Source organism: Struthio camelus, chromosome 13 (assembly GCF_040807025.1).
Source record: "Struthio camelus isolate bStrCam1 chromosome 13, bStrCam1.hap1, whole genome shotgun sequence".
Lineage (NCBI taxonomy): Eukaryota > Metazoa > Chordata > Aves > Struthioniformes > Struthionidae > Struthio > Struthio camelus.
The window spans coordinates 13179642-13199463 of NC_090954.1; the positions used below are offsets into that span (position 1 = coordinate 13179642).

Below are 19822 nucleotides of genomic sequence, written 5' to 3' on the forward strand. Positions count from 1 at the left end.
GTCCAGGGGATTCACTGGTGACTAGTAAAATGTCAGTCTGCACCAGGCACTCTTCTTTTACAGGGACACTAATGGGGTCTGTCTCTCCCCGCTACTTGCACCTGTATTTACTTCTATCGTTGTCCTCTGTGCAGAGCCTGAAAAGGAGCAGTTAGGCACCTCTCCCAACTGTTTGAAATTGTCCCATTTTCATAGTCTCCATTTGGGGGCTTTTCCTAAAACTGTGCAGAAAGCCTTCTGATCATTTCCTTCCCAGAAAACATCACTGAAAAAAAAACCCCTTCATATAAACCCAAATTGTGATGACCTGTGAGCTACCCTCACATGTATCTGTCCAATTGACTACTGCAGCGCAAAGAGGGCAAATTAGGATTTCCTGAGGGTTGGAGGAAAAAGAAGGAAGGGAAGGGGGAAAGAAAGGGGATTGAGAGAAAGAGGGCTGCAGCTACCCAAGGATGGTCCATGCTCCAGGCGATGTGACAAGCAGCATCTGCAGCAAGTTCCCTTCCCTTGTGATCAGCAGCGGAACGTTCCTGCAGGCGGGATGCGATAGCCCCAACTCTCCTGCTCTTGCTTTGCAAAGAAACCCTCCCCAAAGCTCTGATACAACATTTGGTCTCACTATGCTGCCATCTCTCCTTGCTGTTTCCCTCTCTTTTCTGCAATTCCTGCCTTTTCAGGACAGAGACTGTCTTTTCATCCTCTACCTGTACAGCATCGAGCACCCTAGGGCTTGTTGGCAGCAAGCAGGGCTTCTGGGGGCTCCCCCACACAAACAACAACAACATTCAAAGTGCCTCTCCGCATGCAGCTGCTCTGAGGACAGATTCAGGTTTCCCCCACCCCCTTCTCCCTGTCCCTCCTTGCAACGCCCACCTGGCAGCTAGATAAAAACAATCTTTGCGTTTTTCAGGTATGTTGGAGGGATTTACCTGACATATTCCCCCCACCCCCTTGCAGTTGAGGTCCTGGATTTCATGGCAATGATGTTAGTTAATCTAACAGTAAAAAACTCTGCAATTATTCAGCTCTAAGGCTTGGGTCCTTGCCCAGCTCTGACATACACACACACATGCACAAGTTCACTTCTCCGGAGAGTGAGCGATGAGTCTCCTTCCCTCCTCCTCCTCCAGTCAGTCACGGAAGGGCTGGCTCTTCAGCAAGGGAGTTCCACCTCCTGCCACTTTCTCCCTCGCTGCTCTCAACCTGTGCCGCCACAGTTCCAGCCAGCAAAATCCTTCCTTTCAGGAATTTCTCCAAGCCTCTTCCTTCGATTTGCAGACACCATGGATCCCCAGCAGTCAGCAAGGTGCTGCTGTGGGAGAGGACTTCCAGCGGTGAGGGCAGAGAGGCAGTAAATTTCGGGAGAGGTCTCTCTCCTGTTGCAACAGGTAAGGCACACTGCTCACTGGTGTGGGAAGTCAAAATGACTCAGGGAGAAGTCTGTACAGCATGGATGGAGGAAGGCAAGGAGGATGGAGAGATCTAGCCATGAAACTGCTTTTGCATGTGAGTACTTTTGCTGAAAGCCCCAGCCTAAAGATCAGGCTTTGGGAGGCAAAGCGAAATCCTTTCATCTTCTTCTCCTTTCTGGCAGCCCTACTGCAGGGGGTTATGGACGGAGCCAGGGAAAGCTTCAGCTGTGTTTGCATAAAGTTTGCATTAGCCAGTGCAAGCAGGTGGGCTCTGGCTGGCCTGAAACCCATGCTGCCGAGCAAGGCGGGTGAGGAGGGATTGAGCAGAAAAATGCTCCAGGTGTCTGCAAAGGGCAAGTTTCCTGCAGGAAGCATGCTCGTGCTGGAGTAAATGGATGTGTTGCTGCAGGAGTAGTGGTGGCATCTAGCTGTAGACTCATCTGTGCACGGTATACAACTTCACTGACTGGGGCAAGGCTGTGCCACTCCAAGCTCTTTCTCCCCAATGTCAGCTCCTACGAGGCTGTTTCTGGAGGCTCCCTTAGTGTAGGCAAGGCACTGGCGTTTCACAGCACGTACAGCAAGGCTAGAGCTCACGCTGGACCCCTGTCAGCACAGGCAGCAGAGCCTGGGAACTGAAGCGAGAGCTTAGTGGCAGCCAGGCCTCTGCAACTGTCCCTCCTTTGCATGGGACTGTGCCGATGCCAATTTGTGCTTGTTTGCATTAATGCATGCCTGATTCTTTGTTCACTAACAGGCATCTGATGGCAAACGAAGATGAAATCGCCCAGTAAATCCAATCGCAGTCTGGGGCATGCAAGAATTATTTCCCTTGTACATATGTGGTACTAAGAGGCGAAAAAACAGTGAAGGTGGCCTGGGCACTTGGAGCAAAATGGGTCCTTCCAAACAGCAGTTATCAGATAATCAATCTCCTGGGGGAATTAAAGGCAGACTAGGTGGAGTGCAGCGCTCCAGAGGGGCAAAGATCAGCTGTCAGACAACACAGGTTGCTTGGGAGGACTCTTTAAACAGCTGGCGCTAATTCAGGTTTGCTGCTGCAGAGGGTTGAAAGTTTGCAGGACGTGTGGAAACTGGCTGTTTAGCAGATGGAGCTGGGCAGGATGCATACGGGCAGGCTGGGCTGCAGCAGATGGCTCCCACTTCTCCCAGGCCAGAAAGGCTCAAAGCGCTCTGGACGCAGGCAGGAGGGCTGGGGCCCAGCGAGCCTTCTCCATTCTCCACCGTGGGGTGCTCCTGCACCCCGAGGTGCGGAAAGTGGGCATGGGAGGCGGAGAGAGTTGTTGAGATGCACAGCTCTCCAGGCTGTCAGCCAGAGGGACCTGTGAGTTTATCAGAGCCTCAGGATGGAAAGCAAACAGTCTGTATCGGGCTCCTGAGGAAGGCTGGGCTGTCTCGGTATTCAGGGAGGCAAAGTCACTGAGCTTGGTATTGTGCTCCCTTATCATCTCCTAATATGCAGCGCACCTCACCTTATCTAGAACAGTTCAGGGACATCCGCCTGTCTGATAAGTGTTGAGGTTCCCAAGGGACTGAGTAGGCTAGAGGTTCCTAACCCAGCCAGGGATTTTAGTCACTCTGATTCTCTGCTGTCTGCTTGTTGTGTTCTAACGTGCTCCTTAACATTGCAAAAATGAGCCCGATGATTGCTCTGCTTGCGGAGGGAAGAGCTCGCAGCAGCATCTAGCCTTTTCCTGAGCCTTTCCCATTAACTACAGCTTGTTTAATACCTGAATGCTCACAGAAACCAGTGTGTCTCCTAGCCCTCCAAACAAACAAGCATCATTGATATATGAAGGGAGAGTTCAAAGGAGGCGTAACACCTGGAATCAAACATCTGTTAGAAACTAATACATTTTGCATCCTACGCTTCTGCCAACTGCTGCAAGGCAAGTCCTAGAGGACTGTTCCAACTACCTCCATGCTACCAAAATGGCATTCCCTGCTCTGTGCCCCTCTCTGTTTTTTGCCACATGTGGAGTGTGCGAGTGTGGCTTTACCTCAAGCACTGGGCTTTCTTCAGTATCACGCGCAAGCCTAAGAGGATTAAATACCCTCAGCCTTTTATTTTTTTTGCTGGGTTGGCAACAATGATGCTCCATTGTCTATTAGCAAGCTGATTTGCTGAGCAAGCAATTTTTCTCTCAACCACAGTTTTTCCTTGGCAATGGGGCAGGTACTGGTTTACTAGCAAAGAAACTTTCTTTCCTAATTCTTGGAAAAAGGAGCTCCAGGGAGGGGCAGGCTGCAAGGGTTGTTAGGAAGGTTTGTAGCTCAGAAGTGAACAAGCAGCAGGTTTGAAACAAACCAAATGAAGTGTTTTGGTTTTTTTTTTTTTCACAGAGGGCATAATTAAATTCTGTAACACTTTGCCACAGGATATTGCAGAGACCAAAAGTATACTTGGCTTCAGATAACACTTTGATACATTCGGGATGGATAGCTGCATTGGAGGCTATTTCACACAACAGTCTAAGTATAAGCTCCACTCCAGCAGTGTACTTACACTGATGCTTGAAAGTGGGAGGGCAGAGCAGGAAAAGGACTGCATTACCTATGCCTTGTTTCCTATGCTCATCACTAAGCAATCAAAGCTGGCTATTTTGGGGGAGATGATACAGAGCTGACCAAGCACAGCTATTTTGATGTTCTGATGTTGTGGGAATATTTTGGGCTGATCTCTGGTTGTACTTTTGATAGATGCTGTGACTCAGCTAACGTGGGATATGCTATTCATGCTATGCACAGATATTCCATACGGCACAGGTTGGCAGAGACGCTGCAATACCTTTGTGTGTGGCACAGTATCTGGTATTGGTACAATAGACAGTGTGAGCAGCATCTGTGCACGTCTACCTGCTCTGCAGAGATATTGCAAAGACGAGATCTTTCAGAGAGATATTTCTAACAGACAGACCAGAGCAGGAGGTAGCACTGTGTGCCTGTATTGTAACAAGAGCTGACAAGGACACGCTGTGGCAATGAGACTAGCCTAGGCAAACATGCCTGTCTCAGGGGTTACTTTCCTCCTCCGAGACAAGGGGCTGTCCTTGTGTCGGCTTGCATGGCACCTGGCACAATGGGACTGAATGCTGTGGGTATAGAAATGAGCAGAAAAGGCAGAGGGCAGCAGTAGCCAGGTTTCCAGAGGGCAACCAAGATGGGGAGATGAAGGTTTTTTGTTAACTCGATGGTATCTCTTTCATTCCATGAATGTCTGCTGCAGGGAATTTCTGTGGCATAGCTACTTGCATCCTAGCCAGTCGTCCTTTTGCAGGTGAGGATGATGCCCTGATCAACTCATTCTCTGTCCTCTGTGCCCTTTCACTACCTCTGAACTTGTGAGAAGGACTGGCAGAAGCAGCTCAAGGCAGACAGATGGCAACAGAGTCAAAGATGCTGCAGGCAGAGAGGAAGGCTGTTCTCGGTGCTCACTTTCAGGGAGCAGAAGGGAAAGACCAGCAGGGTGCTGGGAAGGGGCCTGAGCAGAGCTTCATGTTGGTGCAGCAATACATCTGCAAGTGAACGTAAATTGCCTGGTGGAGATAAAAGGGTGAGGAAGGAGGCACAATGGCCAGGGCTGTGCTGCAGGGCAGAGCCAACCTGAGTGTTCCCTGTCCCGCTGAGCAGCAGGGCTCCTCTCCTGCATCTGGAGGTGTATGTGGTCCCTTGCCTGTCTCTGGGGATATAACCCAAGCTCTTTGTGCCAAGATGCCCTCAGACTCTTTCCCAACAATTTTTACCTGTCGTAGGAGAACTTGCATGTTCCCCACAGGGAATGGTGGAAAGGGCATCAGAGGACTGCCAGCACTCAGGTGATCTAGTCTGTGCCCTTGCTGCAAACATCCAGGTTGAATCAAGGAGCAGAGGAGGTCTCACAAGGTCAAACAGCTTAAGGTTAGAGCCCTTCAAACACTGGGCAGAGCTGCTGCTGTCTCAGGCCGAGGTAGGAGCTGAGTCCAGGTGAGAGCTTGGATTCAGTGCCGTCACAACAATTGTGGGTCAGATGGGAGTTGTGTGCTAGGATCCCAGAAAGGATCCCATAGGCTTTGCAACATCTAAATAAACAGCTGTTTCATGAGCAGCAGAATTCACGAAGCTTGGTTGCCTGGGGCGCGCTCTCTTGTGTGGATTCTCTGATGTTTAATAACCAGGTTGGGCTCACATTAGAGCCTTTTTTTCCAGCTGGGAGTCCTAATTTGGATTTCTCTCCTCTCTCCTTTTGATTATCACAAGGTTGTGCAAACCTAATTACTTTCAGGTCTTTACCTATCTGGTTAAATTTGTTTGAAACTGGCCAGTGGATCCAAAAGTTAGGAGGGAGCACCGACAGTGTGGTCTCACATGGCAGGTTCCCTCAACAGACTGACAACTGGGGAATGATTATCAGTGCAAGACGATTTGCATCCCAAGCATGAGGAAAATGTGAAGGGCTCACTATGGGTTTTGGCAGTTGCTCTGGCAACTTGTGCTGAAGGTCACAGCATGTCTGCTGGGCCTCCCGGAGCCGCTAGGTTGAAGTGACAGAGGTATGTGGCTCTTGGCACTGCAAGCCTCCATGGGAACCAGACTCCCTGAGAGAAAGGTGCACAGTTCGTGGAGCAGGGTATGCGCATCTGAATATCTGGCATTCTGGAGCTGGCTCTTGTGCAAACACATTTGGGCTGCTGTACCCTGGTGCACAGCTCCTGGTCTCTCTCACTCTAGTGAGTAATTCCCACCAAGCTCCCTTTCCACCAGCACTGCCCTTCTGCAGCCCCCAGACCCTGTTTCTCTTCCTCTCAGGCAATGAATACCCAGTTCCCTTCAGAACCACAAGTGGGATGTGCGTTTTCCTCCCTGTCTCCTGGCTCTACTGGTTGCTGTCTCTGGCCCAGCAGCTAGGCACTACCATCCCGACATCTTCCCTGGTTATCTATGGGATGCCAGCTTCTGGACCATAGGTAGGATTTACCCACTCTTACTCTCTGGCCACCAGAGAGGGCAGGAAATGATCAGTGAGGAGGGGTGAGGAGGGGACAAATAGCAGATCTTTTCAGGGGAGATCAGAGGAAGGAGATTAGAAGTGATGCACAAGGATGCTTCTCACTGCCCTTGGCACAAGCAAATCAACCTCCCGGATGTCATACTTTCTCTGGGAAAGGAGCCAACATCAAGGCAGAGCTGACGCGAGTGAGGCCTCAGTGCTATGGGGTGGCTGGCACTGTGAGAGAGCTGCTGAATGTCTGATGGTAGGCAGCAAGGTGTCGCAGAGATGAGGGGAGCTCAGCTGCAACCCAAGGGCCTGGGAGAGCCTCTCCTTCTTGCTGGAGAATGCTGGCAGGGTTGCAGGGGCCACCAGGTCAACCTGGAAAGGGGACTGGAAAGGCGTCGCTTGGTGTTGCGTGGACTTCTCCCCTGGACCCAGGAGCAGGAGTACCAAAAGCCCCAGGGCTGCAGCTAGGCTGTGACCACTGTCACCCATAATGAATCCAGTTGAGGAAGGGGGCACCTCCAGAGCTCTGACCCAGTGACAGGAATCTCAGAAAAGTTAGCAATTATCCTGCTCTCAAATGGGGTGGCTGCAAGGTTCCTTCATCTCCCAGGCCTCCTCCAGTGATCCTAGACACTCATCTGAGCATTCCACAGGACTCCAGAGCTGTGCTATTAAGTCTTACTCTGGAGCGATGTTGCAATGCCAACAGAGATAAAGATCGCTGACCCTTATACCTCTACGGGGAGTTCAAGCCTGTTCAAGTTCTCCTGTGCCTAACAGACAAGCTCCTGGAGGCTTATTAGAACAATGACAGGCAAACCTCAGCTATCTAACATAACTAAACTAGGCATTACTTGGCATCGTGTTGACAGCAGTACCAAATCAAACTCTTCCCGGATTCCTCACAAAGCATTGAAGAGAAATGCACATCACGGGTGTAAAGGTGCTGGGAGAGACCCTTTGGCCTCATGAGCAAGGTGTTGCCTTGCTCAAGGACAGAGAATGACTTGGAGGCAAAGACACATCATGCCTGCTTGCTCTGATGGAGGAGAAAACGCGGGAGAGCAGCAGGGCATGGTCAGAGCAGTGAGTATGGGGCAATAGGTGAGACATCCGGGGAGGAAGGAGGCAGGATTTGGAGGTGAGCAGCTGGCTGGGGAAGGCCATAGCTCGATGTAATAGATGAAGATGCCCTTAGAGCCAACCTGGATGTGAGGGTCTGACTAGGGCTGAAAAATCAACGTTGCTGTGGTGATGGAGTGACAAAGGCTTTCAAGTCATATGTGGGGGAGGAGGAGTTGGATATCAGGGTAACAAAATGCTTGCTAGCCACCCTTTCGCTATTCAAGGCCACCCTGCGCTCGTGCAACTGACCCACACCCTGCAAGTCCAGCTTTCCCACTGCAGGGGCAGCATCCCACAGCACTCCCACTGCCATCCTTGAATGGTGGTCCCAAAGGGGACTGCTCTCAGCACCTGCTGGCTCAGGCAGATCCAGCCCAGGGGGAAGCAGAGCTGTCCCAGAACAAAATGTTGTTTACCCACCCCTGAAGCAATGTGGAGTGACTAGAAGAAAAATGTTTCCAAGCCCCACGTCGGGTCTACCTTCCTCCTGCTCCCACTAACCCAGACCTGACTGCCAGGGCCTCACTTGAGCCATGCAAGTTGGTGCCTCACAGGCTTCTCCAAAGCTCCTTTCCAAGAAAGTAAATGACCAGCAGTTCCTCTAACACCCCCTAGAGGCTTCTAGTCCTTGGCCCCAAATCAGGTCAAGCTCCTGGGGTTAATTTGCCTGCCTGGCCCAGTGTGTGGACAGTGGGATGAGCATATCCATGGTACGTGGAGGACTGTGTCCGCCCCGCTCCGGGGTCTCTGGGTGACCTCCTGTAGTGCCTGCCGTGCTGTGTGATCCAAGCAAGAGCCACCACTCCACATGGCAGTGTGACATTCATTAATCCCATGGCTTTCCTCAGCTCTGCCCCCAGCACAGCCCACCCCGTCAGCATGCAGCCACTTCCCCATCGGGAACGGAACTGAAGCATGAAATTGTTATGGCCCAGGGTCCAGGGACTGCCCACAGGCCATTCGCTGCATAACAGGAATGGTGCTTAGCGGGTCACTCCAAGCAAGGGCAGACCGTGGTCATAAAAGGCACGTGCAGTAGGTTTTAAATGATCAGCAGTCTTGCTCCAGGCTGTTTAGCAATCTGGAAACAATTTCCAGAGGTCTATCCAAGCCATTAGGAGACTAGAAAGCTGAAATGGGGAAGGAAAAATCGGCTGCGTCCTGGTGAAATCTACAAGTGTAGCAAAAAGCTGTACCCATACGAACACAGTCCCTGAGCAGGTTGGTGCATAACCTACAGGACTGTCAACTCAGCCCATCAAAAACCGTTCAGAGGTCGTGGAAAACCCTGAGATATATTGAAGAAGGAAACATCTTAACTTTAGGGATTCTTTCCATTTTCCTACTTCTTTGCTGCAAAACCAAGCAGACACTCTCTGTACATCGAATGCAGGAGCAGGAATGCTAAGGAAAGCACCAACCGCTAACCTGGGTTCAGAGTCCCGTTGAGAGAAATGCTGCTGAGAACATGGGAACAGCTCCGTGCCACAGCTTGGGAAGGGGTTGGTTTGTTTGTTTTTCAAACTCCAAAAGAAATAGATCAAAAAATACCCAGCTCCCCGCAGAATTCAAACCCCGCAGGCCTGGCTTTGTTAGTGACAAGCAGGAAATTCACCAAAACTGAATGAGGCACCAAATGGAACATGACCTAATCCTCTCAGCATTGCTGTGGCGGAGGAAAGTGGCAAACATTAACCAAGCAGCCTGGCCCCCAAGCAGCGTGTACACGGGTTATTTGAGCACTGAGAATCAAAACATCTCACAGAACATGGCTGAACACCTGTACATCATGCTTACTCCTTCTGTTCAGCTACCATCCAAGCAGAGAGAGGATAGAGTCCCAACTCCTAGTCACTAGTCTAGTATCCACCTTCTTAAATAACTTTGCTCCATGCCTCTGTTCCCTAATGACCACTGAATTTCAGACCCACCATTAAGCTGCCTGACTTTGATTGTCTGAATAACCAAGTGTATCTCCCTTATTCCCCCGGCCCCCGGTACTTGTAAACTCTGACAAAGAGGTTGCTTTGTGTCGACATGCTCAGCCAGTGCAAATGGTTTTCATCAGGCTTTGCCTAAGGTTTTAAACAGATGAGCAAGAAACGAGGGTCAGGGATGGATGAAGCAATGGGGCAGACCTCTTGCACAGGATAAAGGAGGTGGAAGGCTTCACGTACTGCTCCTAACATCTCTAACAGAGCATCTCCCAGAGGAAAGATGAATAGAGGTGTTGCTCATGACTGCAGGGTGTCAGGCAGGCGGGACAACGGGACACCCACCTGAGACGTCCTTGTCCCTTCGCTGGGATGGGCTTCATCCTCTGTACCCTCTCCCAGGGAGAAGGCAGACTGTTTCTTATTACAAAGAAGCAAAGGGAGAGAAAAGTTAAAAAAAAGAAGAAAGAGTTCGGGATGTGTGCTGACGAAAGAAAGCTGGGAGAGGGGGAAATTGTCCCATCAAAATGTTGATTTTTCTCTAACTTTCTATGCCAAAAATTTGGGATGAGTCCTGACCACAACCAGCGAGGGGAATGCTGCTCTTGGTGTGCTCAGCACTCAGCTTGTTTTGTGTTTTGAGTTTTTACTTCTTTTAAAGGCTTCTCTTGAAGGGAATGGGAAGGTGGGGCTGGGGCCACGCCTGCTCCCTGGCAGGTTGCAGCACTTTTCTGTGGTATGGCTGGCCGAAAAATACAGAAGCCTGCGCACTGCAGGAGGCTCCCGGGGAGGCCCTGTGGGGAAGCAGCCGGGGCCATGCCCCAGCCTCGGCCACTGGCCGTCAGCTGGCTGGAGTAGCTGTGCCCCGTGCGATGCTCCTGTGGCCATCCTCATTGAATCACCCATCTCCGAGGCCACCCCCCCACACACACACACGCACACTTTGAACCTCAATGCTCTGTTTGTTCCTTCATTTCAAACCAAAAGATTTGGGCCTGTCTTTGATGCAGGATCACAACTTGGATGTTAAATTTAGATGCACATTTAGGCTCTATCTGATTAGAGACGCAACCAAGTGTTTATGCGCTCTGCGGGGAGTTTGCATCTCTAGGGCTGAGGGCGAAGCCCCTCAAGGCTTTCTGATCCTCCACTGGTGATTAGGAGAGGAGTCTGAGTCACAACATAATGATGCCCTGGTATTTCCCTCGTCAGGAGCATGCCTTGCCTGGCGCACTCCATCCTGGCGATGGGCTGTAGGCAGCTCTGCAGCCCACCGGGAGACACGCAGGCCCCCCCATCTGCACCTGACTCCAGGAGGGCCTCTGCATGCTGGAAAGCCACAAAAGAGAGAAACAGGGAGCTTTCTCGGGCAAGTAACAGAAGCAGCAATGTCTGAGCCCATGAGGTGAGGGACCTGGGGTGGATGAGGATGTTTAACGCATGCAGCTGGTCTGGCAACCCTGCACCCTTGCCGCAGGTTTCATGGGACATGTACTAATTGCAATAAGCATGAGGACATGGAACAGCACAGCTCAGACAACCAGAGGAGATGTTTCTCTTAATCTACATGCAAAAGCTACTGCATGTGCAGTACATTTCACCTAGTTTTGATGCAGAGATCCTCAAACTCCATTGCAAGGACCCTTGAGCTTGGCAGTGCCGCCCCTCCCTGGCAGCCCTGCTCACACCCCTCTCTGGTATTTTAGGTGCTACTAGATTTATTTTGTGCCATTTCATATCTGCAGCCTTCCCATGCATCTACAAGAGTCACAGAAAGCCTCCTCCTTTCTGGGTTCATTAGTGACACCTTCCACAGGATGGTTCCAACAAGGCTTTCCCTGGATCTGAGGCAAGCCTCTAGTTAACCAGTTTTGCCCCCTGTACAGAACATTGTGCCCCATTTTTCTGTTGAGCTTCACCACGGCCTTTGGAGATGTCCCACTCGATTTCTGTATCGTTTTGCATAATGTGAAAAAAGTGTGCATAAATGTGGTGTAAAAGTTCCCAGAAAAAGGAGACAGAGCAGGGGATGCAAAGTCACTCCTGGGAGATCTATTACTCTCCGTTAAAACCATGCTGGAGAAACAGACACAAGACATCCAATGTGCCATTGTTTCCCAGTGTTCACTGTGACTTAGAAAAGAACAAACTTCAGGCTAGAAGCACTCGGCATTGGTTTCCAGAAGCCATCGGACTAGAGTCACCAGCTGGCTACACCTCCAGCTGGAAGTGTACCCATCCACACCTGAACTGAACCCTGGGCTTAGCCTAGCCCTGGCAGCAGGACAGACAAGCCCATTCCTGGTATGGGAAGTTAAGAGCTCTCCTGGAAGCCTCATGACACTCAACTGGAATAGGCCAGCTCTTCAATGATACTATTACTGCCAACTCTCTCCATCTCATTCTTTCTACTGAGAGATAAACTAAAAGAGGAAATGTCCAAGAAGTGAAAATAAGCACACAGAAGTGTTGTTGATATAGAGATCTTCCTGCAAGCTCAGATTCAGAACGTTCTCTTATAGCCTCTTGATGTTTACACACAGCAAAGGCGATTGGTACCACACTCATTTCAGGGGTTTTCTAGAAATTATTCTAAAAACTCTAGAACTTGAGATACAAAAGCTTTGATAGTGCTGTGAACCATACCATAGAAAAGAAGTCATTTTCTATTATAGTTAAGAAAAACACCCCTGAGTTTATTCTAACATTTTATCACTTTTTTTTTTCTAATAAATCCTACAGGTCTTTTTACTTCTTTCCTCTTCCTGCCCCCAAGCAAAATGATCTATATACCAGCAGTTATCACTATGGTCCTTGGAAGCTTTCCTTGTAAACTCTAGGACCAAAAGAATGTGAAATTGATAAAGGCAGCTGGTATATGGAAAAGAAAAGGGGCTTTGCAAAGTGAATTCCATTTCTTATGAGGCAGTAGGCAGAATAAAGATGTTGGAGAAAACCTACTTTAAAGGATCCCACATCCTTTTGGAGATATAATAATGGAAAATGTTATAACTGAGCTTGTGTTCCATTCACTAACCAATATGAGGATGAACTGGAGGGATCTTCAGCACATCAGGAGAAGGAAAATGTTAGCATACCCTTTAACAAAATTCTGGTGCTCCATTCATGAACATGGGTTCTTCAGGCTCTAGTGGGAACTGCACAAACAGTAGTAGGATTTTCCCAGCAATAGCGGTGTAGAAGTTGTCCCGGTAGGTACATATGCAGTAATAAAGGTGATGAAATAGCACACCGCAAAGCACAGGAAGGAGCCAGCAGGGGACAGGAGGGGCTCTCTGGATTAGCGTTGGTGCTTTGGGCATGGGTCCTGCTGCAAAGAGAAACTATGAGACTTCACAAGCTGATTGTGATGTCTATTAGAATATTCTCCCTAAGTTCTCTCTGTGCCTTTCACTTTTTCAGATAATTTCCAGAGGAAATGAGGCTTCTGCCTCATACCCCACGTATGCAATTACTCTCAGTCCCTCATAATATCTGTTGAACCCACTGATCACTTTCAGCTCAGCTTGTAATTGAGAGAAAAACTCCCAGAAATATGAGGTCATGACAGGGCTTGCATAAAATGGTTAGCTGAACAGAGGAGCGAAACCCTGCTAATGCCCCCACAGAGGAAAAAGACCAGGAAAAATAAAGCCCATCTTATACACCAGGAAAACTACCAGCTAGAGTGAGGTTAAGGACATTCCAGGAGAAATTCAGAAGAAAGTTTGCATTATGTTAAATGCCAGAGAACCCACTCCTTGCTCAAGGTTATTCTCCCATATTGAATTGCTGGTGCCCAAGAAGGCATGTGCTCTAGCTGTAGCTTTTCTTGTGGTTGTGGAGTTCATAACAGCTCTGCTTTGTGGCTTCTCTGATGTCTCGTAAGAGATGAGTTCGCATTGCCATTTCAATACAATTCAATTAAAAAGTCAATTATTCCTAGAGACAAAGTGATTGGCTTCATTAACTCTGCTCTTCACAGAACAACACTGTATTTTGTTGCTGTTTTATTCTGCTGTTTTATTCTACTCTGAATTGTATGTGACTTTTCCTGCTCCACAGTCCTAGTAGACACGCGCGCACGCAGCACACATTCTTCTTTCGAGGTTCAGCAGTTGAAAATGTTGTAAGGGAGCAGCTCTAGGCAAGTCCCTACATGCCACAAAACTCTCAAGCCCTGTTAAGTAACAAGTAGATCTTTTTAGAACATGGTTTCCAACTCCTCAGAAGGAACTGCATGCCTTTCTGGATCAGTTAGCCCTGTCCTCCAAGATTTACTTTCATTTGCTATGAATCGGGAATTATGTTGTATTTCCTAGAAGCGAAATGATGTCACCTTACCAATCAGTCTGAATTTTGTCAGGTATGGCAAATCTGAATTGCATTGACTTCTCTGCAAATTCTGATATTTGCACTAAGATACTAGTAACATAGGCTATAGCTCTGCTTCAGGTCATCTACTTCAAAAAGGAATGACCACAGACAGGGAGATTGCTGGATGATTAGCATTTATTTACTAATGAAGAAGGGATTCAAAGGAAGTATCAAATTTACAGCTTTGTATTTATCGGTAATTAGCTAACTCTCTGAGAGAATATGACGCAGATTGTTGGTTAGGGTCTGATAATTTGTTCCTAATATTCAACTTGACTTAGAAATTGAACTACTTCTGTCTTTTAAAGAGATGAGTCTTGAAAAAGTGTCTGGAAAAACAAGTCTTCCCTGTTTAAACTAGGAAGGTGCCAAATGACTGGCAGGTATTTGACATATAATTTAAATTTAAAAGAGGAAGAAATAGTTCTAGATAAAGATCTTCCGGGCTATCTAGGGCAAATATATCCACCTGTATTTAGCTTATCCTCAGTTGTGACCCCCAAATGCACATACAGCAACACACACTTAGCTTTTGAAAAGAACAAGCCTCGATCCTCTAACCAGCCCTGCAAAGCTCACTGGTAAAGATATATCCTTGTTAATCACATATGTGCTCCACAGTTCCTTGTCTTTGATACGCCGTATTCACGCTCTTTCATGAGATGTTAGGGAAGGGAGTTGATAGTGGATGGTCATGGATGGCAGCTTTTCCGCAAGAATGGGGCTTGGCCATGAGAAGGGAGGAACCACAGAAATTACTCAGCAACTGAAGGTGACATGGTAGAAGTGACTTGCTAGAAACCTGATCTTCAAAGCAACAGAAAGCAGGAGGCCAGAGTCAGACCTGCAAATCAGAAGAATCTTGCTATAACTGAGATAGCACTGATTAGGACCTGAACTAGAGCTGTCGAAAAGTCCATGTTGTAGAGCTGGCCTTGCAGCAGGAACTTGCACAATGTAGAAGGGCAGAACAGGAACTTCTGCATCTCTACCAAGGAGGAGAAAAGATTACTGTAGGCGGGGAAGAGGAAAGGGAATACAAGCTAAGGGGAGAGACATCAAGTCCTAGTTTGCCCATTGGCTCTTGAAAATGATTTGCAAGAGTTTTGTGGAGAGACAAGTGAAGATGGACATAGGAGGAATAAATCAGAAGTAAGGTTTGCATTTGGGCTGTGGAGTTGAAACGTGTTGTTTGACTAGGGAGAAGGCAGAACTGAAGGAAGGGAGAGACTGCAGAATAAGAAGTCAGCCTAATCGTGGCATTTCACTAAGAGAACCTCTATAGGGCAAAAACTGAAGGAGAGAAAGTGAACATGGGCCTGAAACATCATGGGGCAGTGGCAGGACAGATGTCTCAATGGGACAGAAGGGAGAAGCAGCTGAGCTAACAGCCATGCCAGCAAAGGACAGGACGGAGACAGCAGAGAGGCAAAGACTGAGCCCACGTGGCTTTTCCTCTAACACACTAGACCTAATAAAAATGTCCCTACTCCGTATGTGCCAGAATTACAGACGTTCTTCCTTTACCCCCTGCAGGGCCTGAGCAGACACCACACCATGGAAGTCACTACCAAGAGGCACTTCTTGAGTTTTGCTGTTTTCCTGATGCACTGTATGGCCCACGAGGCAAGCTCTGAGAAAGGCAACACTTCCCCTTTGCACTTCACGCACTTCTTCTATAATGCCACCATCTATGAGAATTCAGCTCCCAAGACCTATGTGGAAAGCTATGTCAAAATGGGTATTTACAAGACAGATCCTGAGTGGGACATCAGATACAGAATAGCCTCTGGGGACAACACTGGTCTCTTTAAAACTGAGGAACATGTGATCGGGGATTTCTGCTTCTTGAGAATAAGAACCAGGAGCAGCAACACAGCACTTTTAAACCGGGAGGTCAAAGACAATTATATGTTAATAATCAAGGCCACAGAGAGCACCTTTGCATATGAAGCTTGGGCCAAAGTCTTGATCCACATTCTGGACAGAAACGACTTAAAACCTCTCTTTTCACCCCCCTCCTACAAAGTGTCCATCAGAGAAGACACTCCTCTGAAAACAGTGATTGGCACGCTCAGTGCCACGGATGCCGACGCTGGCCAGAACGCAGAGTTCTACTACGCGCTCAACACCAAGTCTGATTTGTTCACAGTCCACCCCACCACAGGAGCGGTTATGACCACAGGTAGGCTGAACAGCACCCATCAAGGCAGGCACCACCTGCAAGTTCTGGCTGTGGACAGAATGAGAAAGATCACAGAGGGGAATGGCTTTGGGAACCTGGCTAATCTTGTGATCCAGGTGGAGCCATCTGCCAGGAAACCTCCCTCTATCTCCTCAGTGAAGGTGACCCCCCCCAACTTAGCCGAAGATCTTCTCTATGCAACGCTGTTTGTAGAAAGTGGTGACTCAGAAGCAGGGATAGATTCAGTTGACTTTGTGGAAGGAGATCCGGGAAGGCATTTCAAAGCTATCAAATCCTACTTTGGGAGCAATGAGTTCATGATTGTTTCAACCAAAGACATCAACTGGCTACTTTATCCTTTTGGTTTCAATCTCAGTCTGCAAGCCAAGGACAAGAGCAAACCACCACTGTTCTCCCCTGTTAGAGTTATCCATATACCTCCTTCCAAGTATGTCTCTGCCAGATTTGAGAAAGAAGTGTACCAGGTCCAGCTCAGTGAATTTGCCCCACCGGGGAGCCAAGTTGCTATGGTGAAGATTACACCAGTCTTCCCACATCTGAAGTATATTTTGAGACCCACTCCTGACAGCACAAGCTTTAAAATCAACCCTCACACTGGGCTAATAACTACAGTCAGAGCAATGGACTACCATGAGCAATCTCATTTTGAACTTGAAGTTACAACCACTAACAGCCACACATCCACAACTGTTGCCATTGACATCACGGACTGCAACAATCATGCTCCAAGTTTTAGTCAGTCTTCATACCATGGGGCCTTTGATGAAAACATTCCTCCGGGTACCAGTATCTTAACAGTAAGGGCTACAGATGAAGATGAAGGAGACAATGGCTTTGTCACCTACACCATAGCCAACCAGAAATCAGTTCCCTTTGTCATTGACCCATATTCTGGCATCATTTCCACCTCCAAGTCGATGGACTATGAGCTGATGCAGAGATGGTATCATCTGCGAGTGTGGGCATCAGATTGGGGTTCACCCTTCCGCCATGAAACGGAGGTTTACGTCTCCCTCATGCTGAGCAACACCAATGACAATGCTCCCGTGTTTGAGAAAGCAAGCTGCAGTGGCACCATCCCTCGGGACTTTCCTGTTGGGAACCCTGTGGCCACAGTCTCTGCAATTGACAGTGATGAGCTGCAGCATATCAAATATGAAATCAAGTCTGGCAATGAGCTACGGCATTTTGAACTGAATCCTGTCTCTGGAGTAATATCCCTTAGAATATCTCTCAGAGATCTTCCTTCTGAACAGCCACTCTTCTACTCTTTGAAAATAACTGCAACAGATGGAGAGAACTACGCCTTGCCAACATCTGTTAACATCACTGTGGTCAGCCAAGGTCTCCCAGTAAAAATGCAGTGTGAGGAAACAGGAGTACTGAAACAACTGACAGAGACTATCATACACTCCATTGAGTCTCAGTCTCAAGGCCATGGGCAGGATGATGAGACATCTCCGAACTTGCACCTTATAAACCATAATGCTCCAAAGTTTGATGATAGCTTTCCACGATCTATTGATATCATAGAGACTGTTTCTATCAACTCAAATATTGCTGACCTCTCAGCTGTTGATCCTGATAGCGGTTTTAATGGGAAATTGGTCTATGTGATCTCAGAGGGAAATGACGACAGTTGCTTTACCATTGACCTGGAAACTGGTCTCCTTCAAGTCCTTTCTCCTTTAGATCATGAACGAACCAGCTTCTACATTCTTAATGTTACTGTGTACGACCTTGGCACTCCACAAAAATCATCTTGGAAACTCCTAGCTGTGAATGTGTTGGATAGCAATGATAACACCCCTAAGTTCCCACAAGGTGCGTACTGGGTGACAATACCAGAACATGTAGCAGCAGGGACAACAATAACTCAGCTGGAAGCAGAAGATGCTGATACAGATGATAATGGGAGAGTAAAATATTCTCTCCTAACCCCCACTGATAAGTTTGCCATTAACAGTGTCACTGGAGAAGTGACTGTTACAGGTGCCCTTGATAGAGAACTGTGGCCTTGCTATGTGCTGAAAATAGAAGCTAGGGACCAGCCCAAAACAGGCTACCAGCTGTTCTCAGTTACAGACCTCTTCGTAACTCTGGAGGATGTAAATGACAACACCCCGCACTGCATCCCAACCCTGAGCAGTGTGAAGGTCCCAGAGGACCTGCCTGTGGGAACCATTCTCCTGTTTCTGGAGGCTTTTGACCCGGACACTGGCTCTGGGGGAGAAGTGAGATACAGCCTCATTAATGATGAAGAGATCATGTTCCATGTGGATAAGCTAACAGGGGCGCTCCGGTTGGAGAAGGAGCTGGACTATGAGAAGAAGGACTCTTACAATCTAACTGTGCAGGTCAGTGATGGCGGGAAGCCCTTCTCTCGCTCTTCCCTCTGCCACGTGGAAGTGAACATCCTTGATGTCAACGAGAATTTGCACCCACCACGCTTTGCCTCCTTTGTCTTCAAAGGCTGGGTGCAAGAGAACAGCCCCGAGGGAACATCAGTGATGATGGTCACAGCAAAGGATATTGATAAGGGGAAAGATGGAGAGGTTCAATATTTCCTCAGAGAGGGCACTGGCCTGTCTCTCTTCCTCATTGAAAAGGATACAGGTAATGACAGCTTAGTTTAAGGGTGTACCCCAAAGGCTTCAGCCACATCCTGTGTTTGGCCTTACTTTTTGCCCCAATAGGACATTCCTATATTCTGTCTATTTGTAAAGGTCCATGGGTTCAAATCTTCCCTGTTTCTGCAGGGATGTACAATGTGTATCCTTCTACCTGGTGGGGAGCAAGCAGGGTTTGTCTCTTTAGAATAATGTTAAATCAATGTCTGTCCTTCCCCAAAATACTCAGGTCTCCCCTTTCACCTGCATGCCAAATTACCCCTAGCACAAGCAAGCCCTCACCTTCCACACCTTCCATGGCCATGCAAGGTGGGCGCCAAGGTCTATATCTCGAGAAAAAATCAGAAAGCAGACCAGAGACGCAGACCAGTCTGGCATTAAGGACAAAGTGGTCTGAGTTCCTGAATCCCTCACAGACACCTTCTGTCACTCTTCTAGGCACCATCCGGACTATAGGACCACTCGATCGAGAAGGAACGTCTCACTACTGGCTGACAGTGCTAGCTCTTGACCTGGGAACAATTCCTCTGTCTGCTGTGACTGAAGTTTATATTGAAGTCACTGATACCAATGACAACCCACCTCAAATGTCCAGACCTGTCTTTTATGCCTCTGTGATGGAGAACTCCCCACCAAACACATCTGTCCTTCAGCTCGATGCCCTGGACCCAGACTCTAGCTCAGAGGGAAAACTGACTTTTCACATCCTAGCTGGGAATCCTCAGGGACTCTTCACCGTTAACCTCATTACAGGTAAGACTGACTAGACTCAGAATCTGCCTTTGGGGCTTTCAAGTGCCCAGAAGATGTTACATATTCAGTACAAACAGCCCACACAGCTGCCTTTGTCACACCTTCCTTCTGCAGCAAAAGCTTCAGCCTCCAAATACACTGGGAGGAGGCTAATGACTGAGATAGGCATTTCCCTGGACCTGAAGGCTGTCACTTGCAGCCAGGTGACTCTCAGAATGGCATGAGTTCTCTAAAAAAAAACCCTAAGGAGAGTCAAAGAATTGCTTTTAATCTTCCCCCTCACAAATAGCTGGCCTCTCCACAGCCTAAGTTAGGAAACACCCTTCTGTTCATAAGATAGAACAAGGCAGGATTATTAAAAATGAATCCTACTGCATGCAAAGGCT

At 48.2% G+C, this 19822-nt stretch overlaps 1 protein-coding gene across 2 annotated transcripts in view; it reads left to right on the plus strand.

Annotated features, from left to right (window-relative positions):
- The first annotated feature begins 959 nt into the window (after positions 1-959).
- Positions 960-19822, plus strand: part of FAT2 (FAT atypical cadherin 2) — a 64684-nt gene continuing 45821 nt past the window's right edge. Inside the window, exons 1-3 of one of the 2 annotated variants that reach the window (XM_068959655.1) lie at positions 960-1509; positions 15384-18669; positions 19122-19436. In XM_068959655.1, the coding sequence (XP_068815756.1) occupies positions 1453-1509; positions 15384-18669; positions 19122-19436 (3658 nt within the window). In that variant the 5' untranslated portion in view covers positions 960-1452. The remainder of the gene's footprint in view (positions 1510-15383; positions 18670-19121; positions 19437-19822) is intronic. The other variant, XM_068959656.1, reaches the window with a different exon arrangement.